The 22,784-nt window shown below is 38.6% G+C and overlaps 1 protein-coding gene across 2 annotated transcripts; it reads left to right on the top strand.

Moving 5' to 3' along the window:
* Positions 1-496: 496 nt before the first annotated feature.
* Positions 497-22,750, top strand: ENO4 (enolase 4). Of its 2 annotated transcripts, XM_063338039.1 has the most exons (14): positions 497-664; positions 3,056-3,184; positions 4,414-4,604; positions 5,846-5,985; positions 8,040-8,209; positions 8,438-8,569; positions 10,045-10,110; positions 10,829-10,894; positions 12,970-13,137; positions 14,976-15,101; positions 17,422-17,617; positions 18,582-18,649; positions 19,216-19,333; positions 21,773-22,750. In XM_063338039.1, the coding sequence occupies exons 1-14, from the start codon at positions 506-508 to the stop codon at positions 21,910-21,912; spliced, it is 1,869 nt and encodes a 622-aa protein (XP_063194109.1). In that variant the 5' UTR covers positions 497-505; the 3' UTR covers positions 21,913-22,750. The 2 variants fall into 2 exon arrangements, with proteins under 2 accessions (XP_063194109.1, XP_063194110.1); XM_063338040.1 differs by lacking the exon at positions 12,970-13,137.
* The last annotated feature ends 34 nt before the right edge of the window (positions 22,751-22,784 follow it).

The raw sequence follows: 22,784 nt of genomic DNA, 5'->3' as shown, positions 1-22,784 counted from the left end.
TGAAACGTTCCTTTTCATTGAAAGTAAAGGGCTTTTAAACGCAGAAGTAGAGTTACTGGGGCACTTTGCAGCGTTATCCTCACTAGACATTTCACAAACCGTAATCTGTCTCTCTTTCAGGACGATAATCTTAACACAATTTTGTTGTTCAGAGACTTTTAAAACTAAAGAGTACCTGCTGGAGGCATTCTGACTGGGAACACCAGAACCAACCTCCGAGGGAAGCGCCAACACTGCACGGCATTAAGACACCAAACCCCACCACCCCCCGCCTCCCCAACCCGCCCGGCACAGCGGCGCAGCAGGGCCGGGACGTTCATTAACGGCTCCGAGGGGGCAAAGCGCCGTTTACCGAGGGGCCCGGCGGCGCTCTGAGGGGACACGGGCCCCCCGAGGGGACGCCGCTCCCTCTCCCGCCCAGCGGGACCGGGCGCGCGGCTCTCGCGAGAACAGGGGCGGCCGTCGCCTAGCAGCCGGGCCGGCCTGCGGCCGCCACAGCCGCGACATGGAGCCCGGCGGGCGGCGGGAGCGGCGGTGGCGGCAGCTCCAGGGGCCGCGGCAGGAGGCGGCGGAGTATTACCGAGACCACCGAGTGCCGCAGAGGATGGAGGAAGCGCTCAACGCCCTCTTCCCCCTGCGCCCCGCCGATCTCTACGGGGAGCTGGTAGCGCGGGGAGGGAAAGCAGCGCGCAGCCGCTCGCCCCGGCTCCTCCTGAGAGGAGTCCCCGCCGCGGCGGGCCCGGCGGGACGAGCGGGGCCGGATGGGGCTTACCTCGGCGAACAGGGGCCTTCCCGGCCCCGTGTGGCGCTCCCCGAGGCGCCCGTACGTGCCCGCCGTACCGGCCCTTCCCGGAGCCCCCTCCCAGATACCGGGCGCAGGCCCCGGGCTCCTTGCTTGCCCTCAGAGAAGGTGGTGGTGGTGGGGGGTGGTATCTGGCCCAGGAGGTTGATAAACCAACAGGTTGATGGGGGGAACTGGACATCACCGTGATTACAATTAAGCTTAAATAATTTCCTGCTGACTCGGGCGGGGTCTGCGGTGGTTTTGTGTTTGTAACCAGTGGCACTTTGATGCTGGGACAAATACATTTCTGCAGCAGTGGGGCTTTTCATCCAGTGTTGGTTGCTTGTCCCAACACAAGAACAATGTTGGCTTGTGAGGGCACAGATGGACATCCCTAATAAATCTGCTGCTCAGCACAGTGGTGTCTCAGGCCAGTGGCAACAAGAGAGTGGGTGCTGCTAGTCACACTGCAGCTGTTCCTGAAAAGCAAATGGGCCTCAGTGGAAGTGTCAAGAATCAGACTGATTTTATCTGTTCACAGTTGGAAAAGTATTGTAGGCAGTAGTCCTAATGAAAACTCTATTAGCGGTGGTACTGGAATTGCCAACTCTACAACAGCGAGCAACACTTAGAAAAAGAATAATCTAATATGTTCTTTGATGTAAAAGCGGCTGAAACGTTTCATTACATCTTTCACCATGTCTGATCTCCAAGTTTTTTGCCACGACCAGTGGAAGGGACAAGAACTGGTAATGCCTGTTCTAGCCTTGCTTGGTGTTTGGCATTTGGCGTGTTCCCCTTCTATGTAGCTAGAAGTGTTTCTTAGTTTTCCCAGTTGGTAAGTCACGGTTTGCTGACTGTCTCTGATACCAGACTAAAGAATGAAACTAGTAAGGAAGTATGCAGTAAACCTCAGGTAGCAACTTAATCCTTTTTTTAAAGCAACCAACGTTGCTGTTTATTAAATACGGACAGAGCCCCAAATATAATCTCATAGTTGGAGGATGACAGTTTAACACGCCCATTAAAGACCGTGTTGGAAGAAGTAAGAGAACTCTGCCTGCTAGAAGTTTAGGTTTTCCCCTTTCTCGCAGGGCTCAAAGCTTGCTAACCTAAAATCCAGTATTTCCCATGGATTAGTGACCCCTAGCTACATCAGTTGTCTTGTGTCCTTTTACTAGGTGTGGAATACCTGCAGCTGCTTAAAATTGTGCCAGCCTTGTGAGCTCAGTTCTGTCCATCCAAAAAACCACTTGTAATGAGGAGAGTTTGGTCATTGTGATAAAAAACTTTACATCAAGTACATTCTCTAAGAGAGGAGACCACAAAAGGAGTAGTTATCATTGTTATTGAGGAGCTGGCTGACAAGCTTCTCTTCCTTCCAGATTAAATCTTCTGCTATGAAGATCTTTAATATTGCATCGGTTGAGTGTTGAGACACATGAGACCCTGTACATATGTATTTGGTGAAGCAAACTTGAAACATTATTAGATGTCTGAGACATTAAATACTTTCTATAAGCAAGAAGTATGTTCTGAAAATACTTATAATTTTTCCCTGACTACAGCCCATATAAAATTTTATGCATAGCATTTCACATGAGAGCTTCTGAGCAGGAGGATTTTGGTTAAAGATTGTTTCAAGTATTTTTATTAGGGAAAAAAATATTATTTTAAAGCTTGATAACTACTTGTTAATAGATAAATACATGGAAGATTACTACAGGAATTTTAATATAGCAGTAGGATTTAGCAGAATTCTGTATGGATTTCTAAGAATTTTTCTTGTCCAGGATGTTTCATCTCTTCTTATGAGAGAGAAGAGACATGTATTTTTTCAAGATCTTATCCACAGACAAAATCATTATTTAAAGCACATCACTGCACAGGGGAGGTGGAGGCTATGTGAATTCTAATAGAAATGAGCACGATGACTATTTTTGTTATTCAGTGTAAAGCCAAGTAAGCTTTGGACAAATGCCTATTTTCTAGGAGGGTTAAGAAGACTTTGATACTCATCACTAACTTTGCCAAATAAAACACATCTTCATCTAACCATGCTTAGATATGAGTTGGATCCGTTCCCTGAAATCTCATTCGTAAGCAGATAATATAGAAGTAAATGTGCAGTGTGACAGAAGTATTTTGAATACTGAAACGTATAAATGGATTTGCTCAATGGTGGATTTGGTTGAAATATATTTAATGGAAATTAAAAGCCTCTTTGCATAGAAATTGACTTTTAATGAAGTTCTTTCTCTTTCATTTAAGGCTAACTACTTTTCTAAATTCTCAAAAGCTCCAGTAATATGCAAATTAGTTGGAAGAAAAGTTCTTGATGGAGTTGGTCAGCCAACATTAGAAGTAGAAATATACTGTACAGTTAAAAACTATGAGAAGGTATGAGCTGCTGCTTCTTGTTTTATTTGTTTTAATAAGACAGTATCAGGGAGTGGTACTATTCTACTTACATCCTAAGGAACATTTTATTTTCCATCTTTAATGAAAGGATATGAATCTCTGGAACTCAACACTTGAGTGTTGTAACTTAGAAAAAAAACTGTCATGAACAGTTAGACAGTGGCAGCAACTATAAAAACTTTATTTTCCATCAGTTAGACAATACTCATCTTTATTTTATGAGTGGGATGTGACAGTGCATCTTTACATATTAAATTTCTGTCTGTCTTAATGATCGTGTAGCTTTTCCTTATACCCTATATCTAGCCCTGTAAGTTCATTTTCCTTTTCCATTTTTCTTTTTTTTATTATTTTCAGATTGTTATATTTCTATTTCTGTGACAGTGTTTCAGAAAAAATATAGTACAGGTGAAAAACACAGTATAGGTGAAGGCACTATTTTACACTGAGCTAATAGGCTGGTGTGGGTGACATTAAGTCATATGTACCCGTCTACCACCTGCAATGCAAAATTGATGATGCATTGCCATCTCTCCCCCAACCTGAAATATTCACGATGCTGTCTTTGCATCTCTAGCTATTGTGGAGTAATTATTTATACTTTCCCTCAGGTAAACTATGTTTCACTTCATTCTTGAATTAAATATAATTTCATAGATATTCACAGTATGTAAAGTTAATGCTATTAATGCAGGCAACTCTGTGATATTTGTAAATTATGTCTTCATTAAGTGGATTTTCTCAAGTATCATTTATCTTTCAGCAGTACAGAAAGATAAGATTCAATTACCTAAGTAAGACAAAATGTAACTGATCGTGAGGGACGGCATTAAGCATGAATGCTGATGAATCGTGGTACAACACACTACCACAGCTGCAATAAAAGATGTCCTAATGACTGTATGGTCTTTAAAATAACTCCATTCTATTCTGATAACAAAATACACGTGTAAAGCAGATCTGTCAGGAGGTTTTTGCCTAAGTAGTTACAATTTAGGTCAAGAAATTTGAATAGCATCTGTGATTACCAAAGTATAAGAGACTAAGAAGAAGGTGCTGGATGAAAAAAGATAAATAGGTGGAGCAAACAGTAGATTTTGAGATAGGTACTTGATGAGCTGGTAGGGACATATACTTATTAGTCTTCCAAATGACATTTGCAAGTTAGAAATTAAATAGTGTTGTAAGTCTTTTTACATTTTTTTCAGAGGATTTGTTCCACTGTTATGTCTTTTCATTCTCAAATACCTGAAAATGCATTACCTGAAACAAATGAAGCTGATGAGAAAGAAAGAAATGACTCTGTTAACACTGCTGTGGAATGGGTCAGTGACTCACTGAACACAATGTTAAGAGACTTGAAGCCCACTGACCAGTGTAAAGTTGATGAGATGCTTGGGTAGGTCTTGCATATTATGCAAATTAGTGCATTTGAAATATATACCGTTAATTTATGTTGAAATGAAAAACATATAGAATATTCAATGTTTTCTAGTATTCTTTTTTATGTACTTTTAGGATGTGATGTCTATCTCAGATACGTTGCACTGTATTATTTCCTGCTTTTTTCATAATTATGATATGAAAATCTTGCTGTTCTTTACAAGGTTTCATACCTGCGATACAAAAATATCTAATCTGTAAGAAAAGTATCTTAAGTCTAAGAAAAAAATGCCTGGACACGTTCATGAGTCAGAGGCTCCATTTAAGAAACTCATTCAGTGCCAGTTTAATTCAGCAGGGATGTTTTTTTCAGACTGTGACTCCACTTCTGTTCGTTGCACTGCACAACAAAAGTAGTACGAAAGGCCCATGTGTGTGTGTGTGTCTTCTGCATTGAGCAAATCCACAGAAAACATATATACCTACAGTTTTCAGGTTCTGGCAGAGCCTTCTCTCTGAGCAGGCTACTCCAAAAGGCTTCTTACTTGGTGCAATTAGTTTCTTTGGAAACATAATTCCTTTAGTAAGCATGCATGTTTATTTTTTCATACAATTATTTCTTCTTGGGAGCATCGTAAAGTAAAAAAGAATGGCCACATTTTCCCATTCAAAGAAATATGTCTGTTTTTAATAAGAAAAAAACCCATAAATAAGATTTTAATGCATTGTTTACCCTACTTTATATATCTTACATACTCGGTTTGCTTGAGTTGGGTGACTGTGACCCCTGTATGCAGTTTCCACTTCATGCATGGAATTGAAATTCAGCCACTTTTGAGCTTGCAGCTACTTAAATAACCAGTGTATAAATGACCTATTGGGTTAGCAACCTAGCCCAAGCTGTTCTATCTCATGAAGTCATGACAGGATCCTTTTCTACCCATGCAAAGCAAATACATCCTACATGCTAAGATTGTGTGCAGAGAGATGACTTTCAAACCAGTGTGATTTGAAAAGTATGTGTTAAAGTTTATAATATTTGCTTGTGGTTCTTTTTGTTTAATCAATGTTGCAGATGACTACCAAAAATGATGTCATTTATTGACTTCTCCAGCCTCACACCATGAGTCTATGGTAGAAGGTCAAATAGACGCCCTTAATCCACCTATTAGTATGTTCTTTAGCCTGCATCCTGTGTCTGTTTGTCACATGTCTGACAATATTTTGAGCCAGTAATCTTTATGCTTCTTCCTTCAGTGAATACTTTACAAAACAGGCAGAATTTAAAAAAGAAATTGAAAAGCAAGAAGAAGCAGCAGCAGAAGTCACTCTTGCCCTTACTTCATGTACTCCATCAGCAACAGCACTACCTGGGGGGAAAAAAGCAGCAAAACCAGGTTATAGTTTATTTGATTTTAATACTTTCTGCAATGCAGACATTGGTAAAGGTGCTAAAATACTTTCTGAAGTATTCTGTGGACACTGAACACTTCCAAACACGTGACACACTGTCTCATGTTCAAAGGGCTTGATTACTGTCTCCTAAATCTTCTTTCTGATCACAGCAGAAAGGAGAGAGGGGAAAATACAGAGTTCTCTCATCATTCACATGCATTGGTTGAACTGAGTTTCTGCCTTTGTTTTACAGTTGGATCAGACAGGAGGTTATTACTCTTCTGAGTGAGGAATAAGAATGGAGGAGGATGCAAATGAAGAATAAAAATGAAAATGATAAGGAAAGAAAAGAAAAGGGAATCACAGAACTGAACAGGAAAATGGAAATAAGATAGAAATTGAAAAGAATGGAAAGAGGGAGGAAGGGAAGTTTCTTGCTAACACTGAGAAAAGGAGGAAATAAGGTGAAAAGCGAAAGAGAAAGAAGGAAGGGGATGAGATGGGAATGATGGGCAGTACAGATTAAAAAGAAGTAAGCAAACAATGCTACTAAAGGAAAAAACAGTGTGAGAGTAGAGAATCAGGGTAAATATACATGACCAAAAAAAAAAGAAAAACCCAAAGAAGAAAGCACAATATGTTACCTCCATATATGCATTGCCCTCAGAGAAAAAAAAAAAAAGGTTTCTCACTTATTGGAAGGGCAGAAAATTTTGGCAAATTATTATTTCCTATCAGTTTTGTTTCAACTGTCATATACTGTCAGTAAAACCTCCCAATTAATATGTTAGATGCGTGCACAGTAAATTCACCTTTGACCTGAAATGTAACAGCTGCAGTTGTCAGGTCCATCCAGATATGGTCGTGTTGTATATTATACTTCCAGTCAAGCTTCTGCTGATACATATATTACTTGTTTTCACTCATTGTGTTTTCTTTATATTTGGTTGTGACATTGACTGTAATGTTATTGTTAGAATCAATAGCTGACTGTTAGGAGCCAACGATTACAAAGCTACTTGTTGTTACAGGAGGCCACTAACCAATGGTGACTTCCAGTAGCAGGTGCTTTCAGAGGTAGCATCTATGTTGTAATTTCTGCAGGTCACAAGGTAGGGTGGTGGAAAGGATCTCTGCGAAACACTGCAGTTTGCCAGAGTTGCTCGGTACTTGATTAGTAGTGTCTACATGTGTAGCTCTTCATCCTCAACGTAAGAGGTATAGAATCTGTGTATATTATGCAAATGATGTATGATCCAATCTGCAGATCCCATTAAGGTCCTATTAAGAACATTTTCTCATAAAATGTCAGTTGTGTCCTGTAGAATTTATATTTCGTTGAAGTCAAAACTTGTATGGCACTCCAATTAGGAACCAAAGGAGCTGGTCAGAGTTACAAAAAGATAACCAATGCATATGATTCTTGAGAATCAGGCTACTTATTTCAGTTTCACATAGGTGCTTACTGTACGTGTTCATGTCAGCACTGTGGGCAATAAATATGATAGTGGGAACGGCTGGGTTTCGAGCATTTTGACGAAAGTTACTCTACTGTATCTGAAAGAGAAGTAAGTTACTTGAAAATTTAACAAGCCTCTGCACGTGGAATATTTAAAAGAATTTTTAAGAATTTTTAATTAATTTTAATTCTTTTAAAATATTTAAAAGAATATTTAAAATCTTCCAAGTTGTTTATGCAAAGGCTGAGTATATAAGGAGGACGATAAGGAATGTTGAAATCATGCTTATAAAATGAACGTGACAATTATATAACATTACTGGATATAAACATAGATAAATAAAAATACAGATGTCAGTGTCTGAAAGATATCCGAAGAAATGGATTTGAAATACATTTGACACCAGAGTGAGGACAGATACTTTGCTTACTTGTAAGGTCATTTCATATAAAACAACTGACAAGATAAAAGTTTAAAAAAATAACTGATTCTTTTGTAATACGTTGAGTACATTCTGAAATGACTCATATTGCTGTGCTACATAAGCACATGTTATAAACCCAGAAAATACTTAGCTACTCCTCTCTGTCTTGTAGGAAGGAAGGTGTCAGCCGCAGAGAGAATGATCCCACCTGCAGAACCCGTTGAATCGGTGCTTTGTGGCAGCTTGGCCATTGGGGCAACGTCACTTGCTATAGCTAAGGCTGGTGCCACCGTTAGCCGTATCCCGTTGTACTTACATATTGCACTGCTGAAACATGGTCAGGTACATGTGACTTTCGTAATTTTGTTTATTTTAGCCCAGTTACCACAATTATTCTAGAATTCTGAAGCCAGTAGTCCCTCATGACAGTGGTATTAAATATAGTTCATAGAATACACCCTTAAGACAATTCCCTGTAGCAGCCTTTGAACCCGGTGCTGTAATTAAAATATATAAGAAATTATTCTGATTTTTAACATTTTTATTTTCACATGGTACTCCCAATTACAGGATTTACCTAAAGAAATGACTCTGCCACTCCCAATGGTTACTCTGTTGAACTGTGAAAAAATTCCACCTGCAAAACTGAAATTAATGAAAGAAGTTATGCTTATACCACCAGTTCAGTTATCACTCAAACAGGTACTGTTTCATTTTCAGTTTTATAAATTTATTCTATAGACTTCATATAAACTATATATGTACATAAGTATATAGATCTTTTCAATATAGTCTTTACAAACTGTATTTTTCATTTTTTGTTTGCTTGCAAGGCCAAAGTTTTAACAAATCTTAGTGCAGAGTTGTACCACAAGCAACATTAAAATAAGTAAATAGATGAAGATTTTAAAGAAGATACGTGAAGATTTCAAGTTAAAAATGTATGTGTTAGTATAGAGGAAAAAATCAGTGCATTGAAGAAGATGTAGGGGAATTGTGTTACACAACAATAAGAGATTTTAATGTTGTTTGGAAAGTGATTTTACTTCAGTAGATTATAAATAGTATCAGTTGATTGATAGAGCATGCACAATAACAAAACTAGTAACAAATTCACAGGAAAGCATAAAATCTTTGGGAATACATTGCTTTAAAAATGGAATTGTGAAGATAGAAGGGAATACAAAGCAGAACAAAATCTATTCAAGGGGCAAGCAGGATGGATAAGGCAGAGTGGATCAACCCTCTCTTTTTGTTTAGCCATGTGTTGCATTAAAGAATGTATCTGCACAAGATGCCTACATTAGGGCTGTGATTTCTACTTTGTATGCTGGTGACCTGAACAAATAGCTGAGCTCGATTCTCTTTCTTTTTCCTTTTCCTTTAACTTTTTAGAATTGTCACCAAGAGCTTTTAATAAGGTTGCTAATTCTGTACCTTTCAAAGACATAATGCCTCCTAGTGCTCATGGGAGAGTAGCAAGCTCTTTGCTGCAGTGCGAAAAATGCAGCCGTTCCTCCTGTGTTGCTGTGTTGTCAGCTGTGACTGACTTCTGCCCCCTTCAGTATTCCTTTACTGGCACAGTTTAAGAAAATCTGAAATGTCATTTAGGAAGTTAGCATTAAACTCCTACTAACTCAGATGAAAAGGAAAAAGAATCTTGTGTTAAAAGCAACGGATTCATTTAATTGGAGTGTTCCCCCATTCCCAGTATTTAAAATGAAGACAGCAATTTTTTCCCTGCTTCCCGGAAATGTTCTAAAGGTAGATAGATACATTCAATTTTGTCAGAGTTTCCAGTTAGGAAGTCTTAGCTAGTGTCACAATTGTGAACAGTGATTTACATCTTCTCAGATATTATGCAGACCCAGATATTGCTTACTTATTAGATTTGGGAAGGGCTCCTCTTGGGGGAGACTGCTTTTATTGCCATCCCATTCAGCAGCATAATCAAACATTCCTGTTCATTCCACTGCTACTAACCTTTTACCATTGGACATTTGACTGCATTTTGTGGGTGGGGGGGATTGTGTTAAGGAAATCTATAATAGTTTTTTTAAAAAAGGCATTGTATTAAGATTTGCATTTAGAATAAGAGTTCTCTCTCGCTTCTGATTTAAACTGCTAAAATGAAACAATTTATCTTTGTTTTGAAGATTACTGTTGTTTAATTTCAGGGCATAGAAAGAGTTCTGGATATTCAGAAAGAAATGACGAGACTGTTGGAATCTCCAGGCAAAGTGGTACAATAAAAACGTGTAATAATAATGTGATGTACTTCATTTGGTCTTTCTATTACTATTGTCTTTTTAAGCTTAAACATGGAATATGTAGCCTCTTACCAGGCTTAGTATTGTGGGATAGAATAGGTGTTTCTCTGACAGATGAATAAAACAGTGGCCATTTGGTGCTATTAAAATAACGAAGATAGAATAATGCATTGTTCTAAGCACAGTAAGACGTTCTGTTTACCTGAAGAAGTATACTGGGAGTGAACGGTATCACAGTGAATATACAATATATGGTTCTGATCTTGGTAAGTCTCTCCACACACAACATGTATTATTCAAAGTCCTATTACCGTAGCAGTATATCAGTCTCAGTATGTGCACATGCTTTTGCAAAGTGAGGTTGTTGGGTGTCTCCAAGTACAGAGTCTAGATTCTCATTTCTGAGATCCCCTGTATTTTTGATAGGCTCAGTGGGAATCTTTTGAAAAACAAATGATGGTTGGGCTGTTGCCCACATAGAAATAAACATTTGATATGAGTTACCACCTCAAAACAAAACAGGTTAGTTGCTGATATTATTCAAGACAAAACACAAGCTATTTCCTGTCTTATCTTAAATATTTGCAATCTCTTTAGACCAAAATTCAGTCTTTTTTTTTTATTATTCTGAGGTGTCTCTGTCTTTTTTTGACTTTTCCATGGGATTGATTTCTTTCTTCTTTCACTCCAGCAGTCCAGTCCTCGACTAGCAGACAGTAAGAAAGGCAAAGCACATAATACAGGGAAGAAAGCTCCGGTAAGAAAAGCGGTTTTCATTTTAAGCCTTCAGCAAGGTATTAACGACAGCAGGGAACCAAAATGTTCTTCAGAAATTAAACATTAATCTACATTACCATTTTGGAAAGGTCAAGGCAAGACTTTTAAATATTCCAAATGCTCATATTTTACATAATAATGTGGGTTCTTCTGACTATACCTTCTCTTCCTGTGCAATAATAACAGAAAGGGGAAATTCTGGAATCTGATCACTTTTCTCATATAGAAATCGTAGTAAATTGTCCAGATGAGCATTTTGCAGGCCTGTAGCACCAGCAGAGAGCATGCCCTTTTGATCAAGTAGGCCATAAAACTATTACCTGTAAGACTTGCATATTGTGCTGTTTCCTAACTGGGAGCATAACTCCCCTCTTAATCGTGCTGTATTAAGTTCCTAGTTCCAGTTTGAAGTTATAGATAATGGCAGATACAGAGCAGTAGCGAAAGGGCAGCACTCACAATAGTGCACAGGACATTATTTTATATGACTCAAATGATCTTTTTTTATCACTTCAAAACCTGTAGTTTATAGATGAGTTTTCCAAATAGTGGGATGGAAAGGCCATGCCGGTTTTGCTCTCCAGTCTGAGATGATTAAAATATTATCAGCTGAGAACTGTAGAGTATACAAAAGAGAAGATGAATGAAAGTTCTCCCTTTTTTTTTTAACTTAACACAAAATTCATCATCATTAAGCAGCTGGCCAATGTTTTCCTGGTGGGTAATTTTCTTATAATAACATGTACTGCAGCTGCAAGTTAAAATAATTCTTTAAAACATATTGGAATAAACAATGCATTAGATTCTCTGAAAAAATTCCATTTATTTCAATAGGAGAAAACTAAAGGAGATAGTATGAGACTGAATTTTTAACTGATAAAAGCACCATGTTAGTGTGAACTTTTTTGGGGAAAAAAAAAAAGCAGGAAAAATGACAACGTAGGCAGTGAAGAAGAAGAACTTGTTTAGGTTATAGAAGAAAAGTCTAGACAGAAGAATGTTTTTATGAAGATAAACAATGCTTTTAGTAGAACGTAAGAAGGCACACCATATGGGTGCCTTGAAAACCACACGAAAATGCAGACTTAACCTCTATCTCACGTGAAATGCAGGAAGACTGCAGCATTTCTTGCTGTCCATTGCTGCAGCTGCTGTCTAGTGCTCCAAAAGCAGCAAATCGAATAGATTGGTTTTCCTTACAGTTTGCTACAAAATAATCTCATAACAATTTTACCTGTGTTTTCTTCCTAATTTTTTATATGAAGGAACATTCATATATCCTCTGTATCTAGGCCTCTGTGCTGTCCCCTGTAGTTAGTTCTCTAACTCTTGTCAAAACCGATGCCTTTCAGTTGACTTCTGCAGTCTAACCCAGGATTATATCCTGCTGCTTTCTGGACAATTTAGTGTCATTCTTTATAATCCAAAATCCCCAGACTTTAAAGTTAAAAATCAGTGTTTGAAAAATCCACAAAAACCCCAACAACAGAAGGACGCATGCAATATTTGCTCAATGCAACTCTGCTTGTGGCTTATGTCCAGGAACACTGTTCCTGAGGCAGACAACTTCATGCAGCAGTGCTAGAGGTATTTCCCCTCTCTGAAATCTGTTCCTTCTAGAAGTCTTGGAAGATTCTAGTGTTTCTTGAACACTCCATAGAGGCAATATCGAAGTTGTAGTTGAAGATAAATGAGTAAAAGCTGTTTAAAAGTGATTTTGTGGCAAATGGATGGCCCACAGTACCAGAAACTTTTACATAGCATCCATGACAACTCATGGTGGTTAAGAGTGCCTTTAAAATCTTTTTGTAAACCAATACTAGCCATATACGAGTGAGAAATACATGACTAGACATATTTCCAAGGACTGTTACCTCGTTTAGCACTTAGTTACCCCTCATTCATAGTTGTCCTTAAAGTTGCTAATGCAATTTCTGAGAACAGATTTATATTTTGATGACTGAAAGCAGACTGAAATGACAGTGAAAATATATATACAAATATTTTGTATATACATGGGTGCAAATAAAATGATTATTTTTGTTTTACTTTCAGCCACGAGCCTTAAAAAGAATATCACACTTAGGTTGCCTAATAACAGGATGCGATAATCTAGAACAACCTCTACTCCTAATGCAAACAGCTTGCAACAATCTAGGTCTGGAGCTAGGAACAGACATGTACTTAGCAATAAATTGTGCTGCTCACGAATTAATGGATTATGTAAGTTATTTTCAATATCAGTTTTGTTGGTTTTTAAAAGGAATGTAGCTATTTGGTAACACTATTTATTGTTACATTGCAAACTCACCTAGAAGCTTCTAACTCAAATTTTTTAAGGTAGCAATCAAGCAAACCAGAAGAATTGTCTCTGCATTTATAAATTATGGTTGAATCAGTCCTACGAGTGTAGCAGATAACGTTATTGGCTTGTGAGTGCAAGGGGACGAGACATGCAGACCTCCTTCTGGTAGCTTGCTGCGGTGGGAGCAGTGAGGATGCGTGTATTCCTCCTCCGCAGCTGTACCAGCTGTACTGCTGGTGCATCTTGCGCGGAATAAGGCTCACTGGTCCAAGGCAGACCCCCATTGCAGCTTGTGTCCCGCCTTACAGGAATCTCTGTTACTTTCATGATTTAACTGTAATCATTCAAATGGTATAAGCCTGCCTGCATCGCCCAGGTTTATTCCTTTTCTCTGTTTATTTATTTGATAAGATTTTTCAGATCAGGCTGTGTCGAATATAGCAAACTTTTTTAATGGGCAAACACCTACTACCATGCCCTATTTAACTAACTGCCTTCATTTCACATTACATCTCAAGACAATTTTGAATTAAATTATTAAATGGCACATCCTGGTGGATTTATTTTTTTTTCATTTCACCACAAGGTATAAATGAAATAATTATCTTCCATCCACCTTGCTTTCAAGGATGAAGATGAAGAAACTATTTACACAAGTATACTTTTGTAATTCCTTCACACCACTAGATGCTTATTTCTCTATTTTAATACACTACATGTGTTGTTCTCTTCAAACTACCTTGACCTTTCTATGTATTTTACTATGGTATGTGCGTATACCCACTAACATTCTTCTCATTCTGTATCAACATTCATTCTTTGATTCTTATTTTCAAGATTTTTGTTTGACAAAGTTTATTTATTTTCAGCTGAATTCTTAAAGCTCTTGCCACTTGTTCTAAGACCAATAAGGTTTCTCTAAGCAGAAAAAGAAACTCCCTATTCTGTTGAATAGCTAATGAGATTTTTGTGTATTTGGGTGTACTACAGTGACAAACCTGCCATTATTAATATCTTTTGTGAAAGCAGTTGTTTTCCTGACAATTTATGGTATCTGTTTCCTATACCAGAATGAGCAAAATCTTAACCATTGAATTATCAGTAATTCTGTAATGTTCTGCTATTGAACTGTTAAAGTCACTAAAGCAGTGTGTATTCTGGCACAGTTTGTCAGTGTGCTCTTAATGATCCTCGTACGCTGCAGTTTGTGCTTCCCATAAAGATAAGCCTAGTTTTAAACTAGGCTTTTTGTGAAAGGGAAAAGACACAAGGAAAAGCAATATCTTGTTTTTTAGCACTGAGGGTGCACTCTGTTGCCTTCGCAATATTTTCTTTATGAAAACGAGGATAAAAAATTAACTTTTTTTGGAAGTGAAAAGTGATATTTTTCATGCAATATTTTCATGCATTTAATAAAAATGTGAAATATTACTAACTTTATGATAAAGTAGTGTAAAACTGGCGCCATTGCCTACGAAATGCTGAAATAGATCCCCCTTCTTTTGGGAATGCCATCTTTCAGGGACTTTGGCATGAGCCCACTGGAACCCACTGTTACTTTAGGCAGAGTTTTCGGTAACAACGTGCTGACCACTTAGACGTAAAGTAGACAAATGAATATGTGCTTAATGAAGAACACACAATCCACTGCTGTAATAGAGATACTAGTGTCACAAGACCTGTACGTTTATGTTAGTACTCTGGTTTTTAAAGTGTTACCTTCCTTACCTTTTATGCTTTTTACTTTACTTTTTAGGTTAAAGGAAAATATGAAATACTCACTGGAATGTTCAAAAGTCCCGATGAAATGGTTGACATGTATGTGGAACTGATTAATAAATTTCCTTTTATTATAGCATTAATAGATCCCTTAAGAAAAGAGGTAAGATACCACAGTGCAGTCCTTGAAAAATGGATAATACTGTTAAGTGGCACATCACTGAACTTTTCACATTTTTACCAAACATATAAAATACGAAGCTTCTGGTTTTGGAGTCTTTAAGCACAAAAATATCACTATAAAAATGTGTTTAACAATTTATTTGCATATCTGTAGTTGACAATAAGTCTAAATTTTTCTGTACTTTTGACATAATTCCTCACAGAAAATAATCCTGGCATGAACAGAATATGGTCAGTACAAATATTTTAAAGAACTACAAGAAAATGCTTTCTTTTGTCTGATTGTACTTGCTAAACCACTGTCATTTTTATTACATTTTCCTTCTTATGTAAACAAATAATTCAAATTATAAAATCAAATTATAGTATTCAAGTGATATATAAATGATACTGTATTATATTATATGGGAGAAGCTGAAATTGGGACATGCCTTGTATATCGCTTAGAATCACTCAAAAAAAAATTATTGTTGCTCTTCTTTGTGATTGAAATTTATACCCAAAGCCAGAACAAACCTGTCACTGGCAGCATTGCTCGGCAGAATTTTTAAAGTGGTAGTAAAATACCACGTATTTACCACTGTGAGCAAAGTTAGAGGAGTTAATTTAGTGTGGCCAATAGATTACAACAATCGAGTAGAATACTATTAAGCATGTTATCAAGTTATAGCTGAGTGAAAGAAACAGATTGCATAACCTTAAATATTAGCATTTATACATAAGATTAAGTATCCATGTATTGCAAAAAAAGATAAAAACTGAATTATAGCAGAATCTACAATTGCAGACCTAGATTGTGCAGTTGCACAGCTTAATAAAAATTTGTTCTTGCTGTTGAATTGCACATTTTACCTTCTTTAAAATAAATACATGGGGTTTGTTTTCATGAACAAAACATGAAGACAGTGATTGAAAGGGGAAGCAAAGGGATGTTGTCTTTGTGAATCTGCCCAGTGCCTGAATCAATAATTCTAAAACAGATGAACTGCAAAATCCATCTGATTCTGTTCTTAACTGGAACTTTAAAAGTTCATTTTTTGAGTATCTATGTTTCCCGTTTCCTCACTCTAGTTCCCCTTGCCTCCCTGCGCTGTTTCAGTCTGACTCTCTGCATTGCCCATGTTCAAACCCACCAGAGTATTCCCCGCTCCTGCCAGGGCTGCAAAATTCCTTGAGAATTCTTGTGAAGAAACATATTTGCAATATGAAAATCTGCAGGAGAATTACAACAGATAGTGAAGTACAGTTTGACGTAGAATCCTGTTAAAGGAAATGCCTCTCCTCCTCCTCCCCCCTCACAAATCTACAAAGTTTGCTCATGCCACATCTTTGCCACAGATAATTAGATCCTTGAGGATTAGCTCTGGTACCGGTTCAACAATTCATTGCCAGGCAGCAGACCACTGTGATGCTTAAGTTTAAACATTTCTTCAGGTGTCAAAAACTTCATTTTCCACTGACACGTGGGTTTGAAATCCTTATAGGAATGGACCCTTATACAGATTGCAACTATACAGGTACAAAAGTCTGTCTGATCTGCAGACCAAGAATTATTACTGGCAGAACTAATAACTAGAAAAGTGATGTTTTTAATGTGAGAACTTTGTATTCCGTGGTCACAAAGAAAGCAAAGAAATTAATTCATAAATTTCTTCTTTCGAATTATTTATATATCCTTAAATCTCAGTACCATGCGGACAGTGCATTAAAATCAAGAAACAAAGACCGTAAGGAGAATGGAGCTTTGCTGGAAAGAGAGCGTTGTGTTCTGCTGTTCCCTATGGGTCACTCTTACAGCTCTGATCATCCTGTCTTGATCCGTGCCATTGATTCTATGACTGCCTCCTGTTTCCTTATTTCATATTCACACAAATATTATGACACTTAAAATATTAGCACAAGAAGGAGTCCTCTGAATAAAACAATAGAAAATTATTTTATATTCCACTAAAATTAAATAAATTTCAGGAAGGAACTTAAAATAGCAAACTCCTACAGTCAATTTAATTTTAAATATTTTAAACTATATTTGTATGCAACTAACTTTGATTAATTCCAGATTATAATTTATGTTTTCTAGCAAAATCATAAAATCCAAGCAGGATTCTGATGGTATGTTTTTCTTAGGTAGACAGATTTAAAATGCAATATAAAATATAATATGTTTATATGAAGGGTATCTTTAGGATTAAATCAGATTTTTTTTTTTAATTTTTTTTTTAATTTTTACCTCCTCGATTAGGGTTTTCATTCAGTTTAGTTTTATTTAACTCCGGCTATTTACTTGATTGCTTATGCAGGACAGACAGCAATGGAATAACATATGTTGTGCTCTTGGTTCCAAATGTTACCTGATTGCTGAAGATGCTGCCACGTGTATTTCCAAACTTAAAAGTGACCAAAAGATAAACATACCGATGTGCAGCGGTGTTGTCCTAAAATACATTAACCAAACCAAGGTATCAGACCTCATAGAACTTACTGGACTTGTAGACGGTGAGTAGAGGGGGGAAAAGCCTGACTTTCACACCCTACAAGTCAATAAATAGTGTTGCTGCACCTGTAAATATCACATCTTTTTATTTCATTATTGTCACTTGTAATTTAGAAAGCACTTGTCAGAAGAAACTGAAACTCATGTTTTGATTCGCAAATCTCTGCTCAGGAGCTTAAAACAGCATTCAAAGCTTCAACTGCGGTAAATTAATACATCGTGGGTGTTTTGAATGTGGGCGCCCTTTGACACCGCAGCTAAGTGGCATACAGTTAGATATCAGAACTAAACAAAATAAAAAAAGATGTAGTTGAGTAATATGAATTTTGGCTAATTCTAGCATTAATAATTAAGAAATACAAACGAATCCAAAATGTTTAAAATTGCAGTTCACATAGATTATTGACTACCTATTATTGAGCGTTTGAGGTAATAGTACTTGTGCAGTTTCAAATGTAAGATTTCTCTTTGAATCAATTTTTCTTTATTCATTTTTCTACCCAAGGAATAGATGGGCAGATTTAATATATCTAAGTTCCTTCCTTATTCTCTCAAAAAGCCCAGAATCACTATATCAAAGCAAGTAAATAGCAACTTAAGGATTTCATTCAGTCATGATGATAAGCTCTTTTTTATAGTGAAGAAAAATCATTACTGTAGTAAGGAACACGTTTAAAATAAATAGAACAGCCTGCTAGCCCATAGAATACATTACCAGACGATCAGCTAGAGACAGAACTTCGGGTAGGGTGTTAGATACTCCCGTAACCATGCTGAAAATAAAACATAATGTAACAAACTCATATTGTTTACATCTCTACGCGACGGGCTTCATTGGTTTTACTCCTGTTCTTATTCAAGCTTTGATAGCCCAAAGGTAAAAAAAGAATGAAAAGGCCAAACGATTTGTGTGTCGAATATATAAAATATACACTAATGAAGGTTTTACACTCCCGTTATATATAGGTCAAAGACATATTACCATATTAGGAAGTCCAGATGGAGAATCTTCTGATGACAGCCTTGTGGATCTGGTAAGTATTGAAAGCTGTTCAATTGCAGAATTGCCAGAGCACTGCTTTTAACGTGAACTATTTTTTAAGGAGAAAGCCTGTTTCTGCTTGAGACAAAAACAACATTTTACAAAATGGGCTTTTTTTCTAGAGAGTTGCTTTTTTTCCCCGCAGAGAGTTAATCTTCGAGTTTAAAGAGCACAGACAGGAAATTTGCCAAAGCAGGGAGTACATTCAAAAGTGTGTATGATCTATGTGGTTGCATTAGTTTATATGAAAATGTGCGTTACTTAAAACATTTCTGAGTAGTAATAATATTCCAGGCAAAAATTCTTAACACTTATATATTGAGTCTTTTTGTATTAAAGCTACATTTGCAAATAAAATTTCATTTCATGCGCCCGTGAAAATTATTGTTTGCATCCAACAGATCTTTCACAAAGAGACTTTATTTCTATTTAAAGGAGGGTTTTTATCTGTAGAAAGATGAGAGCGTTAAATTAGAAGTAGGATGCCATGTTTAATAATTAAGAATGACTCCAATTCCCAAACTGTGTAGTTTTAAAATACGCACTTTCTCGTTTAAGGCCGTTGGACTGGGTGCCAGGTTTATCAAGTTGGGAGGTCTTTCCCGCGGAGAAAGGGTGACCAAATACAACCGCCTTCTTGCTATAGAGGAAGAACTGGCCAAGAATAGAACGCTACGTATGAGCTTCTTTCTTACTTTGTTTTCAGCTTGCAATGAATACGGGAACAAAGATTGGAGGGAGAATGATTGAAACTGCACCACAGGAGGGAAGCGAAATCAAAAGACTATAAATAAGCGCTGACAAAAAAAACCTAGGATAGCACTTGCCACAATGTATATTGTTGTCCTAATGGATTATCTGTTTACTGAATGTTAAAATAGACCCCTTCTTGAGGAGTAGCCTACATTAAGCTTTTTTCCAGAATTAATTGGTTGGAGTCTTGAAGCCCACAGCGCAAAAGGAACAAAACAAAACCCATGCATGTAACACGCCGAAAAGCTGCCAAAACGGAATTTTAGGCCAAATACCCCACCTCCCTCAAGCCCCTAAACATATATTGCTAACAAAACTTCTTTTCAGGACCCGCTTTTGTGAGTTGCATTTCCAGCAAAATGTGTTTGGAAAGCTACAAATTGCATGGGGAAGCGCTAAATAAAACCCAAGAAAACCCGAAGCTGACGATGCACATTCAGCCTCAGCCACTTGTATGCATCTGCCCGCGGTGCAGGATCTGCATCTTCTTTTTACGCTGGGCTCTGCACTGTTAAATGCGGAACAGTTCATTAGAGCCACTTCTCACTTGCTCAGGTATCAATCAAGCCAGAATAAAGGCGTAGGGTCTGAAGGGGAGGCAGAGAGACAAGGAGAGGAAGAAAGAAAGGAAGGAAAGGGTCTGCAAGAATTTATTGTGCCTAAGAAAAAGAAAAATGAAGGAGAATTAAGTCATTTTACCCTCTTGTTTCTAATCATTTCCAATGTTCTGTGCATAGGATAGCAGCACTTGACATGCACACTATAGAACAAAGTTTTTATTTAAAAAAATTTTAATTGAAAATATTCTGAGTCTTTGAAATCTCCCCCTTGCTCATACGTAATCATTGCAAAAAGTAGAAACATAGATAGAAATTATTTTTTACTAAGAAAGTAGTTTCACAGAACGCACTTTTCAAAAACAAGACGGATAATTATGGAACTATGAATTTTAACTGCCGCAGCAGTATTAATATATTCCCTATTCAAATGGTATAGTCTGAATAAAAGAGCTTGAGTCTGACAAATATTTAAACCTGTATCTTGTGAAATGAAATAGCAACAATTCCCGAAGCCGTTAATCGTTTGGCAGAAATAAAATCCAGTAACTAAATCATCAGCAGGGAAATATTGAGACGGCAGGTCTGAGCTGCATACCAAGCTCTTCATTTGGCTGGGCGATGGAATACACCGGAGAGCCGAGGAGGAGAGGCCTCAGTGAGTGGCTGATAGATGGGAGGTGACGCTGACCCGTCAGGAGTCCCCCCAGGAGCCGCTGAGCGGGGCACGCAGCTGGGCCCCGGCGCACGGTGACACCCGGCGCCCTCGGCGCTCCTGCTGCCTCGTGCCCTCTCCCTGGGAGCCGCGGGGGCTGCGGAGGAAGCGGCCCAAGCGCAGCCCCGATGGCGATGCTGATTCAGCCTCCAGATGCACCTGGAAGGCGCGTGTGAATGGCTCGCCAGCTGAATCCCGGACTGGCCATCCCTTTACTAAAAAGTAACATATTCGGTGTTATCACCGAGACATACTCAGTGACAGGGTGGGCGTTGTGTATGTGGCAAACCAGGGAATGGGGTGGTGAGGATAGGAAGGAAGGAGCATCACAGAATTGGGAAAAATAGCGAGAAGAGAGGCAAAGCGTTAATTACAGGAGGAACATCTGAACCTGGGCTTACGCAGAGCTGTTAAAGGCCGGGGCAGAGAAGAGGCGCGGGCTGCCGCTGGGACGTTCGGCAAGAGAAGCAGCGCAGGGAGGGCGGGTGCTCCAGTGAAGGGCAGCAAGGTGAGGCGGTCGGTGCAGAGGGGAATGCAGTGAACATCCCGCTCGAGCTGCTGGGCACCGTCCCCTGGTTCTGTAATCGGAGTGCAGGACTGTCGCGCCTTTGTTCCTGAGGACCAGACTTAGAGGTGTTCAGAGACTCTGGTAAGAGCATAAAGGGGGGGCTTTAAAGGGGGCCTAGAGGAAAGCTGGGGAGGGACTCTTTATCAGGGAGTGGAGCGATAGGACAAGGGGGAACAGTTTTATACTGGAAGAGGGGAGATTTAGATGAGATACCAGGAAGAAATTCTTGGCTGTGAGGGTGGTGAGCCCCTGGCCCAGGTTGCCCAGAGAAGCTGTGGCTGCCCCATCCCTGGAGGGGTTCAAGGCCAGGCTGGACGGGGCTTTGGGCAACCTGGTCTGGTGGGAGGTGTCCCTGCCCAGGGCAGGGGGGTGGGAACTGGATGATCTTTAAGGTCCCTTCCAACCCAAACCATTCTATGGTTCTACGATCATGTGGCATTTAAAAAAAATCTGTCTGCACCAGCAAACATTACAAGAAACCAGATCACAGCAAACGTGAGATTTTTTTCTCTTCTATTTCAGGTGAAGCAAATCTTGAATTTATTGCTTTTGATGAAGAATCACAGCCAGAAAAACAACTTTCTGAGGTACTTCCTCCCCCAACGCAGGATTCGTTGCCTCCACAGCTCTCTCAGCGCCCAGAGAACAGCACACTGACCTAGCTTGTCAACATCAACTTTTAGATAAATTTATATTAAAAAAAAATTCTGGTAATAAACTCAAATATTAACTATCCCTTAATCCATTTATTTTCAAGCCCTTTAGCTAAACATTTTTAAAAGCACTCAGATCCTAGCTTCTCTTGTCCCAGGAGACCATTGCTTTCAGCTGAAACCAAGTTAACTGAGCAGTGGCGAGAGTCTGAAAATACCGCAAAATTCTGTGCTGTGTTTACAAACTGACAAAACAAATACCTCTGTGTTAAGTCCAAAGCTAAATGTTTGTTTGGGGAAAGTCGAAGTCTCTCTCCATACAAAGAGCAAGCTATTGACAAACACTAAAAAAAAAACAAACCCATTTTACAAAAAACAAAGGCCTTGACTGTTACGCCGCTCCATCCCCCCCCACCCCTTCAATGCTGCTCTTGGATCCGGCCGATGAGGGCGGTTTTGCTCCAGTTCTAGCTCTCAATGCGAGCGCACCCGCGCAAACCCCAAATGTAGGGCACGAGGCTGCAGCGGGCACCACACGGCAGCTTGCTTCAGTCACGGCAGGGAATAACACGTCGGCTTTCCCAAGGGCTGGGAAACTGCTCAGGAGTCTCTTTAATAAGCACCAATGAAGAGATAAAGAAATAATTTACGTCCTAGGTAACAAACAGTTTTAAGTAAAAGAAATACTTCTTAAAAAAAAACCAAACTGGGGTGTTTTGTCTCAGTTGAGAATTTGAACGTATAATGCAGCAGCGGTAATTTGAGGAAAAATACATACATAAAATGTTGAGTTTTAAATTCAGTGTAACAGATACTTCTGTGAAAAATTAACCACCAGAACTAACCGCCCCCAGAGATGAAGATATCAATGAGAGACGAAT

This window comes from Chroicocephalus ridibundus, chromosome 6 (assembly GCF_963924245.1).
Source record: "Chroicocephalus ridibundus chromosome 6, bChrRid1.1, whole genome shotgun sequence".
Lineage (NCBI taxonomy): Eukaryota > Metazoa > Chordata > Aves > Charadriiformes > Laridae > Chroicocephalus > Chroicocephalus ridibundus.
The sequence above is the reverse complement of the archived record's forward strand: the minus strand, read 5'-3'. Positions and strand labels throughout refer to the sequence as shown.